The sequence below is a fragment of the Muntiacus reevesi genome, chromosome 17, assembly GCF_963930625.1.
Source record: "Muntiacus reevesi chromosome 17, mMunRee1.1, whole genome shotgun sequence".
NCBI classification, from domain to species: Eukaryota; Metazoa; Chordata; class Mammalia; order Artiodactyla; family Cervidae; genus Muntiacus; species Muntiacus reevesi.
The window spans coordinates 39,681,273-39,701,739 of record NC_089265.1 but is presented as its reverse complement, the minus strand read 5'-3'; the positions used below and the strand labels follow the sequence as shown (position 1 = coordinate 39,701,739).

General features: G+C 41.1%; 1 protein-coding gene across 6 annotated transcripts in view; it reads left to right on the top strand.

Annotated features, from left to right (window-relative positions):
* Positions 1-4,874, top strand: part of SMARCA2 (SWI/SNF related, matrix associated, actin dependent regulator of chromatin, subfamily a, member 2) — a 175,759-nt gene extending 170,885 nt beyond the window's left edge. For all 6 annotated transcript variants that reach the window (XM_065908450.1, XM_065908451.1, XM_065908452.1 and 3 more), the window contains 2 exons: positions 2,124-2,266; positions 3,949-4,874. In XM_065908450.1, coding sequence (XP_065764522.1) covers positions 2,124-2,266; positions 3,949-3,984 — 179 coding nt within the window. In that variant the 3' untranslated portion in view covers positions 3,985-4,874. The remainder of the gene's footprint in view (positions 1-2,123; positions 2,267-3,948) is intronic.
* Positions 4,875-20,467: the final 15,593 nt, after the last annotated feature.

Below are 20,467 nucleotides of genomic sequence, written 5' to 3'. Positions count from 1 at the left end.
CCCTGCTGTGGGGATCTGGACCCAGCTGTGGGTCACGGCGCCAGGGATAGGGTTTGCTGTGAGTTTATGTCTCCACCTCTTCGCTCCTCTTCCCTGCTTCAGTGTGGGTGCTCCCTCACTTGCCTGACGTGGAGGTGTCACTCAGCCGGTTTCTGCATCTTTTTCAGAGGCAGCTGTCCCATTTGTAGCTTACATTCTGTGTGTCTGTGGGAGGAGGAGAGTTCAGCATCTTCTTGAACCAGGAGCGCCTCTTCTTCCACTTTGAAGGACCTGTGATTAGATTGCGCCTACCTGGTTCATCTAGGATAATCTCCCCATCCCAAGGGATTATGCTGTGCTCCCTGTCGCAGTGCAAAGGAAACGTATTGACCGGGTCTGAGGATTAGGACATGGACATCTCTGGGAGGCCATCATTATTCTGCCTACCACCTTGGTTAATTAGAACTTGTCTATGTGGTGGTAATGTAAAGCCTCAGAATGCTGTTTAAAGGGCCCATCTGACGGTCCAGTGTGTTAGCCTAGTTGCCCACGGCAGCCTTTTAGGTGGGGTTTGTGGAGGAACATAATCCACTGACTCACAGAGCCTGGATGCTTCCCAGTGCCCACTGATCCCGTGAGCATTTAGATTGTGTTCTTGAGCATGCATTTTCTTGCCTTTACTGCCAGTCTTCTGCCTTTTCCTGACTTCCATGGGTTTCCTGTATTCCTGTGGCAGGAAGAACTACACCCATATAGGTAAAGGTAGTACACTTTTCCTTTCCAAATTACTATTTTTTGAATTTAAAGGGCTTCATATTTTATACACATTTTCATTAATAGGTAGACCTTCTCATCTCCAGTCTCTTCTTCTTGTCCTAAATTACTCTACCCAAAGCAACATGTCCCTGCCTTATAGCTCATTAAGCGGCAGGCATGTGGGTATGGTAGATGGAAGAAGCCTGGACTAGAAATACTGTTTTGCACACTAGGATTTGCCAGCTTCTGCCCTATTTGGGATGGGGGGAGAGCGTATGATGTCCCTACACTTCAGAACAGTTCTGTCTCATCTTTTTAGTCAGCCTACACTTCCATGGAAGACTTAATCTCTGGAAATGTTCAGTGGGTCCCTCCCCCTTCACAGAAGTCTGAAAAGTTATCATCTCAGATTCCTTCCAGAGCTGATTCCCTCCATGACAATTATCTATTTCTAGGTGCCTTGAGACCCATCAGGCTTGATATTCTAACAAAAAAACAGGTTTGAATGAGAGACATTCATTCTCAGTCACTTCATCATCCATTCTGGGACCCCAGAATAATGCCAGGGGACAGATTTTCTGTGAACCTTGGGATGTACACCTGTAATTGTGGTATAACACTTTGACCTCTTTCTTCCAAGTGTTTTTATTTCTATCCTCAGAACAGTCCTGTGAAAGTGGAAATGGGTGCCATCTTCCTGTATGTGTTTATACTTGTATTCTTTATATTCTCCGTATACAGAATTATATGGAATTTTATATCCTCTGTAGAGATTCATACACACACACAGGGATGAATATATTTGCAAATAGGGATGTATACTACTTTTTCTGGAAATAATCAGTAGGAAGAGAGACTAGAGAAGAGGGGGAAAAGCTTTTAAATTCACTTTCCATTTTGTATGTTGCTGTGCTGTTAACTTTTAAGTCAACTGGAGTTATTTAAACAATAAAATCATTGGCTTTTTTTTTTTTAACCCTTTTACACTTACATACATTTTTTAATGTCAAAGTTCTCTTTTCAAAAATGCCCATACCCCTCCATGCAGTCAGTAAGGCAGCCTTCAGCATCCTGGTTATTAGGAAGATCCCTGTTCAGCCATCAAGAAACCTGGAAAATGAGCCAGCCCAGCTTCCCTCCAGGACCCCATTCCTTCTAGTTGCCTGTTTAGGGTGACTATATAAGTTATCATGCAAAACCAAGACACATTTGCAAGTGAAAGGGTGCTAACTATAATTGGATCAGCCACTGGATAACAGGCATGAATCAAGGACATTCTGGGCACTCTGGGATGTTGGCTTTGTCATCGGTAGGCTGGGATCATTTTACTACTTGTAAAAAGAGTCCCCTGTGATTCCTCATTGCTGCCTGTTTTGGTTTTATTGTAGCGAAATCTGTTAAGGTGAAAATCAAGCTCAATAAAAAGGATGAGAAAGGCCGGGACAAAGGAAAAGGCAAGAAAAGGCCAAATCGAGGAAAAGCCAAGCCTGTGGTGAGCGATTTTGACAGTGATGAAGAGCAGGATGAAAATGTAAGTATGGCTGTCTTTGCTGAAGTTGGGAAGCCCTCCCCACTTCTGTTTCCCTCTCATACGCCCATGCTCCTTCCACCCTCTATGCTTTATTACTCAGAAATGAAAATGTAAAGATTTGGGGAGATTTCATTATTGAGGGATGTGAACCGAGCTGAGTGATTTATAACAAAGAATTTGGGGCTTTGTTTATTGCCTTTTTAATAGCCTTCAAAAATGAAAAACTGCTAAATCAAGTTCCCTCTCTCCCTTTATCTTCCCAGTGCCTACTTACAAATAGAGTTTTCTTTATGGACGGTTAATATTTTATAGCCATACCACCCAGCATACCTAGTATATTAGTGGTATACAGAGGAAATAACCATTCCATGGGAGGCTGAGAAAAAGTGATATGATGTCAGAGTTTTGGATCTGAGTTGCTACTTCAGGTGCCATACAAAGAACTCAGATGAATTTTACATACCTAGAGGTGTTATTTTTAAAATTTGAAAAATTCAGGGTGCATTGATGGAGCCAGGTCCTGACATAAGGACCTTCTCATATGGTACCATCCTTAATGCTTATAATAATCCTAAGATAGATGTCACTCTCACCTTATTACAGAAATCAGTACTTATTTATATTATGTGTGTTTTGCTGCAGGTCATGTAAGTAAACAGCAGAGGCTGATTTCAGACCCAAAGAGCATAGCTCGGGCTGGTGTGTTGTCCTTGACTGTGGGCAGCCCCGGTAGCTTCTAATACAGTGCCTTCTGCAGGGCCCTCCATTTCAGTCACTTTCCAGAGGACTTCCAAGTTCCCTACCACCAAGCCCCTTCTTTTGCTTTCTGGAAAGTTAATTTTCCATCTTCAAATGTATGCTAGTTTGACTTTCCTTCAACATATTTGCCATTGAGGTCTGTTGAGAAAAGTTTAGCATTTTTATCCCACCCCACCCAACCTGAACTCTTGACACAAGCATTTTCAAATACATTTTAAAATCCTAAAATCAAACGCACAGTACTTTATTCTCTTTTGCAATGTGTGCATGCTCAGTTGTGTCCGACTCTTTGCAACCCCTGTTGCAAATGGACTGTAGCCTGCTGTCCATGGGATTTTCCAGGCAAGAATACCAGAGCGGGTTGCCATTTCCTCCTCCAAGAGATCGTCCTGACCCAGTGACTGAACTCACAGCTCTTGCATTGGTAGGTGGATTCTTTACCACTGCACCACCTGGGAAGCCCATGGATTTTCTAAAAATAGCATTCAAAATAGAAATCATTAACCATGAACTTCCCTGGTGGTCCAGTGGTTGTGAGTATGCCTGCCAATGCAGGAGACACAGGTTCAGTCCCTGCTCCGGGAGGGTTCTACACGCCATGGTACAGGTAAGCCCATGTGCCACAACTACTGAGCCCACGCTCTAGAGCCACAGCTAGAGAAAGTCCTTGCACAGCAACAAAGATCCAGCACAGCCATAAAGAAATCCTAAGCCGTGAACTTTTCACACCCAACTACAAGAGAGCACAAAGCTGGTACAAATGGCCAGCACTGCTTTGGGGTCTCCAAGTAGGAGCTCCCCTTTCCAGCACAGAGACTGCTGATGTCTCTTTACTAGCATGGTTAACTGTTTCCACAATGTCATTTCTTTTCCACATTGCCTCTTGATGGCTTATTGTCTTTCTGTCCTACATTTACTTCTAGGAACAATCAGAAGCCAGTGGGACTGATGATGAGTGATCACTACGGACATTTTTTCTTGGTAGAACTGAACTCCTTCTTCCCCTCTCTCGTCTCTACCCAGTGAGTTCATTTCTCTTATGGGCACTGGGTCATTTCTATATCATTATCATCTATAAACTAGCTTTAGAATAGTGCCAGACAAACATATGATATCATGGTGTAAAAAAACACACACGCATACACAAACCTTTGTAACATATTGTGACCAAATGGGCCTCAAAGATTAAAACAAACAAAAAAGCTTTTGATGGAAAAAATGTGGGTGGATGGTATATTTCTATGGGTGGGTCTAATTTGGTAACAGTTTGATTGTGCCTGGTTTTATCACCTGTTCAAATGAGAAGATTTTTGTCTTTTTTGTAGCACTGATAACCAGGAGAAGCCATTAAATGCCACTGGTTATTTTATTTTTCATCAGGCAATTTTCAAGGTTTTTATTTGTTTGGTATTGTTTTTTTTTACACTGTGGTACATATAAGCAACTTTAATAGGTGATAAATGTACAGTAGTTAAGACTTCACCTACATAGACATTTTTCCATTTTATGCTCTATGATCTGAAAAAAAAATGCTTTTTGAATTGTATAAGATTTATGTCTACTGTAAACATTGCTTAATTTTTTCGCTCTTGATTTAAAAAAAGTTTTGTTGAAATCGCTATTGAATATTGCAATCTATATAGTGTAATGGATGGCTTCTTTTGTCAACCTTATCTCCTATGTTACCAACGTGTATCGTCTCCTTCTCCCTAAAGTGTACTTAATCTTTGCTTTCTTTGCACAATGTCTTTGGTTGCAAGTCATAAGCCTGAGGCAAATAAAATTCCAGTAATTTCCAAGAATGTGGTGTTGGTGCTTTCCTAATAAAGATATAACTGAGCTCAACAAACACTGCCTCTGGTTTTTGAGTTCTGGGAGATTAAAACCCTGGTGCCTGAGTAAGAGCCTCCTGCAGAGGGCTGGGCAAGCTCTTGCTACAGGGACATGATAGGAAGAAATTCTTTTAAAGACTGAGAGTAGCCCCTAGAATGAACCGGGTGTGTTGCAAGGGAGAGGAGTTTACTGCTCTTGTGACTTTACACTTACATAACAGGACTGATGCTGCCATGGACCAAGTCACATTAAGCCCCTGCTCAACCTTTTCTAGTGGTTTAACTTCTGTTTATTTACCAGAAAATCCACAGGTACACCTCAGAGCTACTGCAGGCCCAGTTCTAGATCAACACAGTGAACAGCGCACTAGAGTGAGTCCCACGAGCGTTTGGCTTCCCGGTGCATGTAAGGTTCAGTTTGCACTATACTGTAGTCCTAAGTGTGTAACAGCATCAAGTGTGCAATAGCATTATGTCCAAAAGATAACATACATCCCTTTCTATCCATCATCTGAGGCTTCAGCGAGTCATGGTGGTAATAATCAGATCACAGATCACCAGAACAAACATAGTAATGAGAAAGTATCAAAACCACAAAAACATGAAGTGAGCAAATGCGATTAGAAAGTAGTACTAACAGACTTGCTGGAGGCGGGGTTACCACAGATCTGCAATTTGCGAAAAACACCGTATCTGCAAAGAACAATACAGCAGAGTGCAGTAAAATGAAGTATGCCTATCTATGGTGATACGGATTTATACCCTAGTATTTAATAAATCTCTATTCATGTCAATTTAGAAAGATCTGGAAAGTGCTCATTTTGAAAGACTGGTTCAGTGAACACCCTATATACCTTTCTACTAAGATTCATTAATGACTAAATCTATCCCACCCCACCCCCACCCACTTGTTTCTTAACTAAACCAATGACAAGGACCAGAATGGAAGCATTTTCACTTGTCTCTAATGCATTAGTTGGTGGAAAGTTCATTTCTTAGAATGTCTAAAGAGAACTATGGGATTCTTACTTTCATAACATGAGGAACTGCCAACACACCTTTCTTTGAATCTTGAAGGAAATTTGACCCACACAAAATGCAATCCTCCTGTGAAATTCCTGTCTTTCTAAATGTCCACTCAGGTCTGAATTTCCAGTTAGTCTGAGCATTGCAGAATGTGTTGGTTTCCCTTCTTGGCTTGTTTGATTTGCTGACCACAGTAGGACTGTAGACTCCCAGGAAAGAATAAACCACATTAGTTTTTCTTACTGAGATGATCTGCTATTAGTTTAAAGGCACTACTGTTCTAAAGCCATCCAAACCATCATCTTTATGGCGTAGGACGTCTATGTGTGAAGGATGTTCTCTGATCTCTCTCCTGCTGTCTTGCTGTGTAGTTCTCCCTGGCTAGAGTAGAAAGGCAAGGCAGAAGGTGGCTCCCGGAACAGTAGTGAGCTGGCAGGGAACGTGATCATGCGTGACTAAGAGGCATCTGCACATCCGCCTATTTTTAACCTGGTCACAGCAGCCACCTTGTCTGTTTCCAGTAGCTGAGCCCAGGGGTAGGCTTCGTTCTTTCCAAAAGCAACAGTTTTCCAGGAACAGAGGAAGGAAGCTAAGAGTATCAGGCAATGTACTTGATCTTTTACTAGAATTATTTAATTACAAGAACCCTGGGAAGAAGGCATAGTTCTTATTCCCTTTCTATAAATAAGGATGATGCAAAGGAGAGAGTGAATAGCTATGGCCAGTGCCCCAAAGCATAATTTGAAAGTTAAGATTTGTTTGCCTCCAAAATCCATCTTCCTTGCAGCTTCCCGACCTCCCCAGTGAGTGAAGGCTGGAACTGATCTTATTGATAAGCTCCAGGTACCCCTTTGTTTGGCAGTTGCTGATATTACCAGGGTTACAAACGAGTCCTGGCATAGGTGTCTGGTTTCTGTGACTGAGAATGGAACTTTCCTCTAAGATCTGTTTTTTTTTTTTTTTGGCTTGGGTCCTCCACTACCTTGGTTCTTTCTCTTGGTGACAAGCCACTCCACAAGGGTTAATACCTTGTCCTTTACACCCAGCTGCCATGGGATCCTAAAGGCCCCTGAGATCCCGCTGACTTGGATAGCACTAGGGCCCTCCAGGTGATTCTGATCATGCTCAAATCAAAGGAGCTCTGCTAAAGCTATCCGATTCTTAATCCCCATTATTTCATTCCTGGGGAACAGTATGAGGCCACAGCGATCCTGATCCTGACTTAGATCACTGGTACAGGCATGCATATACATCCATCACACAATCATCCTGGTAAAACCAATATAAGTGGAAATAACTGAAAAGTCTGAATATTTTTTCTCTTTCTGACACAGCTTTTCTGTCATACAGGTTACCAGGAAGCAAACTTCAAGTGTGCTTAACTTGAACCTCATTCAGACTGATAAACTGTAATACTTGGGGGAAATATTTTTGGTCTCCTTAGCAGAAAGCTGGAGACATTCTCCCCTTATGAATAAATGTAGTTCCCAGAAAGCTGGAGACATTCTCCCCTTATGAATAAATGTAGTTCCCATGAGGATATTATAGTGAGAGTCAATCTCACTCTACAGATATGCTGGAGGAATGGCTAAGTCTATTCGTCTTCTTAAAATTTGCTACATAAGAGCCACATCAAACCAGATAAAGTACCATCTCTGCCCTTATTCACACATTCTGTCATATAGTATATGAATCTCAGGGTTTCAGTCTCTATTACACTTGGGGAGAGGTCATCAAAAATGAGGCCGCGCAGGGCAAGAAACGATGACTGATAAGCCTAGAACTGCTAGATCTATGTCCAGGTGAGCTCTACTTATCACTGGTGTGGTTTAGGACACTGAGCTTATTAACAGAGGGTGGAAGTGACATGTTCCTAGTGACTAAGCCCTTTATGTAAGACAGTATCCGTATTCTGCATCATTTTCAGTAAGTATTTTCCAAAGGGATTTTCCAAGTTGAAGAAAGCATGACAACTAAGTCAGGGCTATGGGAAAACCAGCGTTCCTGTTTATAAACACTGGTTTCTTTTTGAAAAATATGTATACACTAGAGAGAGGCCTCTGTCATTTTTCAAAGCATATTTTATTGAAGTGTAGTTGATTTACAATGTTGTGTTTGTTTCTCCTGTACGGCACAGTGATTCATTCATACATGCATATATACACACTCTTTTTCATGTTTTTCATTATGGTTTATCATAGGATTTTGAGTATAGTTCCCTGTGCTGTACAGTAGGACTTTGTTATTTATCCATTCAACAGAGGCCTCTTTGTGAACTCAAGAACTGCTGTGAAGCAATGCTCACTGTGAGATTATAAACCTTAAAGAGACTGGACTCATAGTGCCCCACCAGAAAAATATGCATTGTAAATTGTCTTGTAAAACCTTTAAATTTCTCCTCCAAGATGATAAAATAGACATATGTCCGCCACAACCAGGGAAATACAAAGAAAATTAATGTGGAATTCACCCCTACCAGGCAATCAGCTTTGACAGCTTGATGTGATTACTTCTGCCTGTTCTTATTCACATTAAAACACACACACACACACACACACACACACACACACACACACACACACAAACATAGAAACATACACCGTCAAATGCCAGTTCCCCAGCTATCACCAATGTAACCTAGTAAAGATGAAGTGGAACTTACTGCTTACTGTGGTAAGGGAACCCACTGCCTTGATTGAGCTTTGGTAGTTTGAGAAGGAAAGTCAAGATTGGATTTTCTTGAAATCTGATTTTGGTTAAGACTGTGATATACAGTTTAGGACTGTGAAAGGAGTAAGGTAAGGATTTTGAGAGAGGAATAGAAGAGTCTTAGGGCATAACTATCCATTAATTATGTTGCTTTCTCCTGAAGAGCTGACATGTCTTATAGGAAGCTCATGTAATAGACAATAATTTACCAGGGCATTCTCCTGGAAAACTTAAATTATGCTAATGATGACAACAGAATTGTAAAGTCATGTTAATATCGATAGTAAGCTGTGCTGAGGTTGACTGTTCAGTTTGTTTCTTAAGTACCATACTATTCTCTGCAACTTGCCTTATTTTCCTCCACATCAACAGGAATTAAACTCACTTAAAATTTTTTCTGAGAACATTTATTTTCTTTTCTCTAATAAAATAAATATATGCACATTGTAGAAAATATGGAAAGAAAAGTACAAAGGTACAGAAAGTATCAGGAAAAAACAAACAAGCAAAAAAAACACTGATACTATTACCACCCAGAGAAGTGTTTAAGACTTCCAGTATCTTGTCTAGCTTTTAAGGAACCTGGAAGTCAACTATCCCTTTAACACAATAAGAAAGTAGCTGAGCAAACTGAAAATCAGCAGCTCTTCTTAGATCCACCAGAGAACTCAGGTTTGTTCAGAGCAAACTGCTACCCCTCCAGCTGAAAGAGACAGACAAGCAGATACAGAGAATCACAACCTACTGGAGGAGCAGAAGGCCAGCAGCAGGTAACCAGTACCAGGCTTTTGTTTTTTAGTCACTAAGTCATGTCCAACTCTTTTGTGACCCCATGGACTGCTGCCTGCCAGGCTCCTCAGTCCATGGGATTTTCCAGGCAAGGCTACTGGAGTGGGTTGCCATTTCCTTCTCCAGGGGATCTTCCCAACCAGGGATTGAACCCATGCCTCCTGCACTGGCAGGCAGATTCTTCACCACTGAGCTACTGGGAAGCCCCAGTACCAGGATAGAGAAACCTCATCTACAATAAATTGCTGGAGGCCTCAGTTGGATAAGTTTGAGAGTTAAATATAGCAGGGGTGCCCAGTCTTAGGAGGGTTCCCACACTTTCATGAGATTCACCTCCTGAAACCCTATCAGGTTCTCACAGCAAAGACAGGAGAAAAATCCCCCTCACTTTTTGAGCAGAGAGAGTAGGAAAGTAGCCATATTTAAATATACTTTCTTAACAAGGCCCACCCTTAACAAACTATTTTGCCAACGTGGAAGAGTAACAATACCCAATTCCAGTACCTTCTTGTCTCTTCTAAGGGCCGGGGAAACCAATCTGAGAAGCACTTGTGAAGATCACAGCCCCAGGGGCTCACTAAATCATTGCCACCTAATCGTAGGACTGCCTAGCAGTTCCTCTGTGCCGAGACCCCAACCACCACATCAATAAGTCTGTAGAAGAACGCATGTTGCTCTAGTGACAGCTCCTGCCCTCTGGCAGTCCTGAGGTTAGCTTGGCCTCTGTCCTTTTGTAAATTAAACAACACTGTCTTGAGTCATCCCTCTCCCCTTTCCCCCATGTCTTGGTCCTCCTCAAGCTGTCTGCAAGCTGTGTTTCTTTTTTTTTTTTTAGTGATTTCCCATGTTGTTCATTTGTTGATTCTGCATAGCACACAGCCTGTCTCTACAGCATGGAACAAGGCAGTTTTAGGATTTTTATTCAGAATCTGGGAGAGATGAGTGGGGGCATCTGGTATGTAAGCACAGCCAGGGTCTTAGCTGAATATATAACAACCCTGTTCTAAAACTTGTTGACTGTTTCTCCCTTGAAAATCAGGGATTTCTCAACGACTGACCCGCCTATGGCAAGGACCTTCCCTCCTTATGGGCCTTCCAGGTGGCATTAGTAGTAAAGAACCTGCCTGCCAGTGCAGGAGACTTGAGACAATGGTTCAATCCTGTGTTGGGAAGATCCCCTGGAAAAGGACATGGCAACCCACTCCAGTATTCTTGCCTGGAGAATCCCATGGACAGAGGACTCTGGCGGGCTACAGGCCATGGGGTCGCAAAGTCGGACATAATTGAAGCAACTCAGCATGCATGCAATAAGAATGGATACGTGCATGACTAAATCCCTTTGCTGTTCACCTAAAACTGTCACAACATTGTTACCCAGCTATCCCCCAATACAAAGTACTTTAAAAAAAAAAAATAAGTCTCCTGTACAATAACAGGGTCATACCGCTCAATGAACTGTGCATCTCAGGTGTTATTTTTACAGAAGGTCATTACAGAATGCTAAAAGTTATCATTCTCCAGGAAGAATCACTCTTAAAAATTTCACTTACTTCCTTTTCCATTTTCTCCTGTTCATAGATTTATTAAGATATACACACAATAACATTTTCCAATTTTAAAAGCAGAGTTTTGGCAATTACATACAGTAATGTAGACAACTCCACAGTCATGAAAGAAAATTGTCTTTACCCTAAACAGTTTTCTCATGTCGATTTCCAGTCAATTTCTTACCCTGACTCCCAGCATCAGGGCAATCATTGACCTGCTTTCTGTCACTATCATGTTACCTTTATTAGAATCTCATATACATGGAATTATATATCATGTAGCCTTTGTGTTTGACTGCTTTCAAGTACTATATCATCTTTGAGATTATTCATGTTGCATATGTAGTCTATGGCTTTTTATTACTGAGTACTATTCCATAATAATGATTATCCCACAATTTATCTGTTCACTAACTGATGAACATTTGAGTTGTTTTCAATTCTTGACAAAAAAGCCTACTATAAACATGGCTGTACAAATTTTTGTGTGGATATGTTTTCAGTCCTCTCAGCTGAATGCTTAGGAATGAAATTGGGTTAGAAGGTAAGAATTTAACTTCACAAAATAATAGCAACTGGTTATCTGTGTGAGAAAAAAACTTCAAACCCTTCATATCATACACAGAAATTAACTCAGAATGAATCTAAATGGAACTGAAATTTTAAACATAAAATATTATGTTTCTAGAAGAAAACATAGAAGAAAATCTTTGTGATCGTGTGTTAGACAAAGATTTCTAAAACAGGACACAAAAGCATGAACCATAAAAATATTGATGAAATGGATTTCGTTAAAATTAAAAATTGTGGCTCTTTGAAAAACACAGTTAAGAAAATGATAAGGCAACCCACAGAGAAGAAGAAAATACTTTCAAGCAGGTATCTGAAGAGGAACTTGTTCCCAGAATACATATAAAGATCTCTTACAACTCACTAAAAAGAAGTTAATTAAAAAAAAAAAAAAAAAAAGGGAGGCAGAAGATTTGAAGACACATCACAAAAGAAATATATGAATGATCAATAAGCACATGAAAAGATGCTCAATACTCATCATCATCAAAGTAAAGCAAAACAAAATTACAATGAAATACCACTACACATCCACTAGAATGGCTAAAATTTTTAAAAATCGACAATGGGAAGTGCTGACAAGGATATGAAGCAACTGGAACTCATGCCTTGCTGGTGGGAATGCAAAACAGTTGTATCACTTAGAAACTAATATTTTGTTAAACAAAGCTATATGACGTACCCATGTATGTGTGTGTCATAATTTAGATAATATTTGCTCTTCTAATGGATATTTGAGTCGATACTGGTTGGGATTATTATGCCATTATAAATAATTCTAGAAAATCATTAAACCTGTTCTATAATTTTTATCTCTCTTTTAAAAAACATTAGTTGAGTTACTTTTAAAGTTATTGCAGAAAACATTTCCCTTCCAATTACACTGGATTCTAATAAAAGACAAAAACAAAAGGTGATTGTTTTATTTCTCAGTCATGTTTATGCTTGTTCAGTAAAACCTTCTGGATACTTATTTTCATAACACTTTCATCAACTTTTAAAGAAAGACCCTACAATTAAAGGCCTAAATGTGAGACCAGACACTAACTAGAGGAAAACTCCTAGAGGAAAATAAAGGCAGAACACTGACATAAATTGTAGCAATATCTTTTTCAATCCATCTCCCATACTAATGGAAGTAAAAACAAAAATAAACAAATGGGACCTACTTAAAAGTTTTTGCACAGCAAAGGAAACAATAAACAAAACAAAGACGACCCACAGAACAGGAGAAAATATTTGCAAATGATGTGATCAACAAGGGGACTGGTCTCCAAAATTTATAAAAAGCTTGTGATGCTTACAACACACTCAAAAAATGGACAGAAGACCTAAACAGACATTTCTCCAAAGAAGACATACAAATGGCCAAAGGCACATGAAAAGATGTTCAACACCACTAATTATTACCGAAATGCAAATCAAAACTACAATGAGGTGTCACCTCACATTAGCCAGGATAGCTGTCACACAAAAAAAATCCACAAACAATAAATGCTGCAGAGGGTATGGAGAGAAGGGAACCCTCCCACACTGTTGGTGGGAATGTAAACTGGTACAGCCACTATGGAGAATAATATAAAGATTCCTTTAAAAACTACAGTTACGATATAACCCTGCAGTCCCACTCCTGGGCCTATATCTAGGGGAAAAAAAAACATGATCTGGAAGGATACATGCACCCCAATGCTCATCACAGTATTATTTACAATAGACAAGACATGGGAGCAAACTAAATGTCCATCAGCAGAGGAATGGATAAAGAAGATGTGGTACATATAGACAATGGAATATTCCTCAGCAATTTCAAAGAATGAAATAATGCCCTTTGCAGCAACATGGATGGACCTACAGAGTGTGACACTGACTGAAGACAGAGAGGAGAAATATCACAGGACTTTACTTACATATGCGGCATCTAAAATGATACAAATATTCTTACTTACAAAACAGAAACAGATTCACAGACTTAAGAGATTGAGCTTATGGTTGCTGGGGAAAAGGACAGGGAAAATAAGATAGTTAGGGAGTCTGGGATGGACATGTACACACTGCTATATTAAAAATGGATAACTAACAAGGACCTACTGTATGTCATGTGGAACTCTGCTCAATGCTATGTGGCAGCCCGGATGGGAGGGAAGTTTGGGGGAGAACCGATACATGTATATGTATGGCTGAGTCCCTTCGCTATTCACCTGAAACTATCATAACACTGTTTGTTAACTGGCTATACCTCAGTATAAAATGAAAGGTTTAAAACAAAAGACCCTAAAAATTACTTTACCTTGTCTTTTTACAAGCCCTTCTACAAGCCCTTAACTTTGTAAGGGAGATTCTGCATTTAAAGCAGATGCTTATGCTCCTTAACTTAGTTGGATATGCAAAAGGCTGCTTCAGAAAATCAAGTACCCATATTTGCTCCTGTCACTGAATTTTGTAGAGTCAAGGCTGCTCTGAATGTTCCAAGAAGGCAAAGTTTGGGGATTGCAAGGCCTTGAGAGCAAGTTCTTTGAGCTGGCAAGAATCCCAACACAAAATTATTCTCTCCTACCAGGCACCTCCTAAAGGAGATCAGTCCTGGGTGTTCACTGGTAGGACTGATGCTGAAGATGAAACTCCAATACTTTGGCCACCTCATGCGAAGAGTTGACTCATTGGAAAAGACCCTGATGCTGGGAGGGATTGGGGGCAGGAGAAGAAGGGGACGACAGAGGATGAGATGGCTGGATGGCATCACCGACTCGATGAGCATGAGTTTGAGTAAACTCCGGGAGTTTGTGATGGACAGGGAGGCCTGGCCTGCTGTGATTCATGGGATTGCAAAGAGTCAGACACGACTGAGCGACTGAACTGAACTGAACCAGACACCTAAAGAATTTTCTCAGCCTGATAGCTCTTGAGGAAGTTGGCTCCTAAAGGTGATACTAGCTCCAAATTGTCTCTCTGTGATGAGGTTATAAGCTGTTTACTGAGGTTTAATAGAAAAACCACAACTTCCTTCTTTTTGAATAAGTTTGGCATATGGAATACCTGGAGTCAGTGTGACCCTAAGGGTAAAATCCACCAGAGAGAGACACCATGATAGTAATAATTCAGATTAAAATAATTCCAGAGAATTTATATTCATTCTAGCATTTTAAAGGCTGGTTTACGTGGAGAAACAACGGAACTCCATTTAGGAGTTTTCAATATTATACTGATTCAAGCATGGCTCTTGTATATAAATAAATACTATAGACGGCCCCAACTTAGGATGGTTTAAATGAAAAGTTTTTTAAACTTTATGTTGGTGTGAAGGTGATACGCATTCAGTAAAAACCATATTTCAAATTCTGATCTTTTCCCAGGCTAGCAATTCATGGTATGATTTTCTCATGATGCTGGGCAGTGGCAGCGAGCACAGCTCCCAGCCAGCCATGAGATCATGAGAGTAAAAACTGATACCCTTAAACCCATTCTGTACTCACATGCATATGTGCATGCTAATGGTGTCTGACTCTTTGTGACCCCATGGATGTAGCCTGCCCAGGCTCCTTTATCCATGGAATTTTCCAGGCAAGAATACTGGAAACATTTCCTACTCTAGGGGATATTCCCAATCCAGCGATCGTACTCGCATCTCCTGCTTTGTCAGGTGATTCTTTACCACTGTGCCACCTAGGAATCCCCTGCATGGATTACAGTCTTGTTGTGGTAAAGGGGCTTGTATAACCCAGTGAAGTTATGAGCCTGCAGTGCAGGGCCACCCAATATGGATAAGTCATAGTGAAGAGTTCTGACAAAAAGTGGTCCACTGGAGGAGGAAATGGCAGACCACTCTAGTATTCTTGCTGCAAGAGCCCTATGAACAGTATAAAAAGCCAAAAAGATATGACACTGGAAGATGTGCCCCCCAGGTCAGAAAGTGTCCAAAATGCTACTGGGGAAAAACAGGAGGGCAATTACTAATAGCTCTAGAAAGAATGAAGTGGCTGGGCCAAAGTGGAAATGACGCTCAGTTGTAGATGTGTCTGGTGGTAAAAGTAAAGTCTGGTACTGTAAAGAACAACACTGCATAGGAACTTGGATTGTTAGGTTCATGAATCAAAGCCACGGTCAAGCAAGAGATGGAAAGAGTAAACATTGACATTTTAGGAATCAGTGAACTAAATGGACCAGAATGGGCGACTTTAATTCAGATGACCATTATATCTACTACTGTGGGCAAGAATCCCTTAGAAGAAAAGGAGTAGCCCTCACAGTCAATAAGAGTCTGAAATTCAGTATTTAGGTGCCATCTCAAAAACAGAATGATCTTGGTTCATTTCCAAGGCAAACCATTCAATATCACAATAATCCAAGCCTATGCCCCCAGCCACTAATGCTGAAGAAGCTGAAGTTGACCAGTTCTGTGAGGAACTACAACATCTAAAACTAATATCAAAAAAGATGTCTTTTTCAATATAAGGGATTGGAATGCAAAAGTAGGAAGTCAAGAGATACCTGGAGTAATAGGCAAGTTTGGCCTTGAATTATAAAATGAAGCAGGGCAAAGGATAACAGAGTTTTGTCAAGAGAACACAATGGTCATAGCAATACTCTTTTTCCAACAACAAAAGGGATGACTATACACACGGACTTCACCAAATGGTCAAGACCAAAATCAGACTGATTATATGCTTTGTAGCCTAAGATAGAGAAGCTCTATACAGTTAGCAAAAATAAGACTGGGAGTTGACTATGGCTCCGATCATGAGCTCCTTATTGCAAAATTCAAGCTTAAATTGAAGAAAGTAGGGAAAACCACTAGACCATTCAGGTAGTACCTAAAATCATAATCCCTTATGATTATATAGTGACAGTGATGAATAGATCCAAGGGATTAGATCTGATAGACAAAGTGTCTGAACAACTATGGAGAGAGGTTCATAACACTGTACAGAAGGCAGTGACCAAAACCATCCCAAAGAAAAAAAGACACAAGAAGGCCAAGTGGTTGTTCGAGGAGGTGTTACAAATAGCTGAGAAAAGAAGAGAAGCAAAAGGCAAGGGAGAAAGGGAAAGATATACCCATCTGAAAGCAGAGTTCCAGAGAAAAGCAAGGAGGGATAAGAAAGCCTTCTTTTAAATGAACAATGCAAAGAAATAGAGGAAAACAATAGAATGGGAAAGACTAGAGTTCTCTTCAAGAAAATCAGAGATACCAAAGGAACATTTCATGCAAAGATGGACATGATGTAGGACAGAAACTGTAAGGACCTAACAGAAGTAGAAGAGATTAAGAAGAGGTGGCAAGAATAAACAGAAGAACTATACAAAAAAGGTCTTAATGACCCGGATAACCACAATGGTATGGTATCACTCATCTAGAGCCAGACATCCTGGAGTGTGAAGTAGGCCTTCAGAAATATTACTAACAACAAAGCTAGTGGAGGTGACAGAATTTCAGCTGAGCTATTTAATATCCTGAGAAATGATGCTGTTAAAGTGCTGTACTCAATATGCCAGCAAATTTGGAAAAACTCAGTAATAGCCACAGGACTAGAAGAGGTCAGTTTTCATTCCAATCCCAAAGAACGGCAATGACAAAGAATGTTCAAACTAACATAAAATTGTGCTCATTTCACAAGCCAGCAAGATTATGCTCAAAATTCTTCAAGCTAGGCTTCAGCAATATGCAAACTGAGAACTTCCAGATGTTAAAGCTGGTTTTAGAAAAGGCAGAGGAACCAGAGATCAAAATGCCAACATCTGTTGGATCATTGAAAAAGCAAAGGAATTCCAGAAAAAATATCTACTGCTGCTTCACTGACTATGCTAAAGTCTTGATTGTGTGGATCACAACAAACTGTGGAAAAGTCTTAAAGAGATAAGAATACCAGACCACATTACCTGTCTCCTGAGAAACCTGTATGTGGGTCAAGAAGCAACAGTTAAAAACTGGACATAGAACAACTGAGTGGTTCAAAATTGGGAAAGGAATACAACAAGGCTATAAATTGTCACTCTGCTTATTTAGCTTATATGTGGAGTACATCATGGGAAATACCAGGCTAGATGAAGCACAAGCTGGAATCAAGATTGCAAGGAGAAACATCAACAGCCTCAGACATGTAGATGATACCATTCTAATGGCAGAAAGTGAAGAGGATCTACAGAACCTTTTTTTTTTTACTTGCTTATTTTCTCCTTTAATACAGTCAGCCTGTGGAGTGTCATTAGGCTAATTTTACAGATATGGTTCAGACCAGTTATCAAGTCCTCAAGGCCCACTCCTCCTAAGAGGCACACCTGGGGCTTCCCTAAGCGTGGCTCCCCTTAGATCCTCCACTTTCTCTGCTCTAGGGCTCCTTGGCCAGATATGAGAGAGAACAATTACCACTGTTTGGGCTCTGTTCTCCGGGCCGAGAGCAGAGTCCAAGGTTCAACAAGCTCCCTCCAGGGTCTTTTTTTTTTAAACTCAAGCTCGGCAAGCATGACCAACGCTTCCATCTGCCAGGGAGCAGGGAAGGGTCTGCCATCTTTGGCTGCAGGCTCTGGTCAATTGCAAAGGGGCGGGGCTGTATCATGTTTTGGTGTGTTCTCCTGTGTTACTGCTTGTGCTGCCCTCTGGCTCATGTTCCAGGGCCCAGGTGGGCACACACTCTGCCTCTTGTTCCCCCTTGGCTATTTTTCCATGACAGCATCAAAGCTGCCAGTGCCTTCAGGCACATTTGTTTCTGCAGCAGAGCACACTGTCACTTTGTCTTAGGGCAAGAGTGGTGAGAGGAAGGAAGCTGAGCAGGGGGAATGGCAGGGTTGAAACATGAGGAGACGAGTCACGTGTGCCTCCACTCAGGCTGGTCTGAGGCCAGACTGATGGGAGGCCAGTTGGAGGACCCAATTCAGAGTCCAGGAAAGGCGGCTGTGGGGCCTCCAGGGCAGGAGGCATGGCTGGTGCTGGGGTCTCAGCCTCCCGTCCGCGCAGGCCTGAGTTTTGTGTGGTTCTATATATTGTCACCCTGCTTATTTAACTTATATGCAGAGTACATCATGAGAAACGCTGGGCTGGAAGAAGCACAAGCTGGAATCAAGACTGCCGGGAGAAATATCAATAACCTCAGATATGCAGATGACACAACCCTTATGGCAGAAAGTGAAGAGAAACTAAAAAGCCTTTTGAAGCAAGTGAAAGAGGAGAGTGAAAAAGTTGGCTTAAAGCTCAACATTCAGAAAACTAAGATCATGGCATCTGGTCCCATCACTTCAGGGGAAATAGATGGGGAAACAGTGGAAACAGTGGCTGACTATTTTTCTGGGCTCCCAAATCACTGCAGATGGTGACTGTAGCCATGAAATTAAAAGACACTTGCTCCTTGGAAGTAAAGTTATGATCAACCTAGATAGCATATTAAAAAGCAGAAGCATTACTTTGTCAATAAAGGTCTGTCTAGTCAAGGCTATGGTTTTTCCAGTGGTCATGTATGGATGTGAGAGTTGGACTATAAAGAAAGCTGATCGCCGAAAATTGATGCATTTGAACTGTGGTGTTGGAGAAGACTCTTGAGAGTCCCTTGACCTGCAAGGAGGTCCAACCAGTCCATCCTAAAGGAGATCAGTCCTGGGTGTTCATTGGAAGGACTGATGCTGAAGCTGAAACTCCAATATTTTGGCCACCTCATGCGAAGAGTTGACTCATTGGAAAAGACCCTGATGCTGGGAGGGATTGGGGGGAAGAGGAGAAGGGGACAACAGAGGATGAGATGGCTGGATGGCATCACCGACTTGATGGACATGAGTTTGGGTAAACTCCGGGAGTTGGTGATGGACAGGGAGACCTGGCATGCTGCGATTCATGGGGTCACAAAGAGTCAGACAAGACTGAGCGACTAAACTGAACTGAACTGAACTGATACATTCTTATCTGCTGCTCAGGTATTCCTGTCTGCTCTCAGCTGGTGTTCTGCATGCACTTCTGTGTCTGAAGGTGTATTCCTGATGTATCCATGGAGAGAGATGTACTCCATATCCACCTACTCCTCCACCATCTTGTTCTCCCAGAATCTCTTGATAAGGGTGAAAGAGGAGGCTGAAAAAAGCTGGCTTAATACTCAACATTCATAAAACTAGGATCATGGCATCCAGTCCCATCACTTCATGGCAAATAGAAGAGGAAAAAGTGGGAGCAATGACAAATTATATTTTCTCGGGCTCCAAAATCACTGTGGATTCCAAAATCACTTCAACCATGACATTAAAAGATGCTTGCTCACTGGAGGGAAAGCTATAACAAAGCTAGACAGCATATTAAAAAGCAGAGAAATTACTTTACCAACAAAGGTCCATATAGTCTAAGCTATGATTTTTCCAGTAGTCATGTACATATGTGAGAGCTGGACAATAAAAAAGGCTGAGCACCGAAGAATTGATGCTTTTGAACTGTGGTGTTGGAGAAGACTCTTGAGAGCCCGTTGGATTACAAGGATATCAAACCAGTCAATCCTAAAGGAAATCAACCCTGAATAGTCATTGGAAGGACTATTGCTAAAGCTGAAGCTCCAATACATTGGCTACCTGATGGAAAGAGCTGACTCACTGGAGAAGACCCTTAAACCCTAGTATAAGGTTCTAGGAAAGATTGAAGACCAAAGGAAAAGAGGGCGGCAGAGGATAAGATGGTTAGAAAGCATCACCAACTCAATGGACATGAATTTGAGCAACCTCTGGGAGACAGTGAAGGACAGATAGTGAAGGATAGTGAAGGACTGGCATGCTGTAGTCCATGGGTTGCAAAGTGTCAGACATGAGTTGGCAACAGCACACCACCACCTGGGATTCCTGTATCCATATGACCAGTCTGTCTTCCACTTGCAGTATAGCATCCAATAAATTACATGAGATATTCAATACTTTGTTATAGAATAGGCTTTGTTTTGGACAATTCTGCTCAACTATAGGCTAATATAAGAGTTCTGAGCACATTTAAGGGAGACTAGGCTAAACTATGA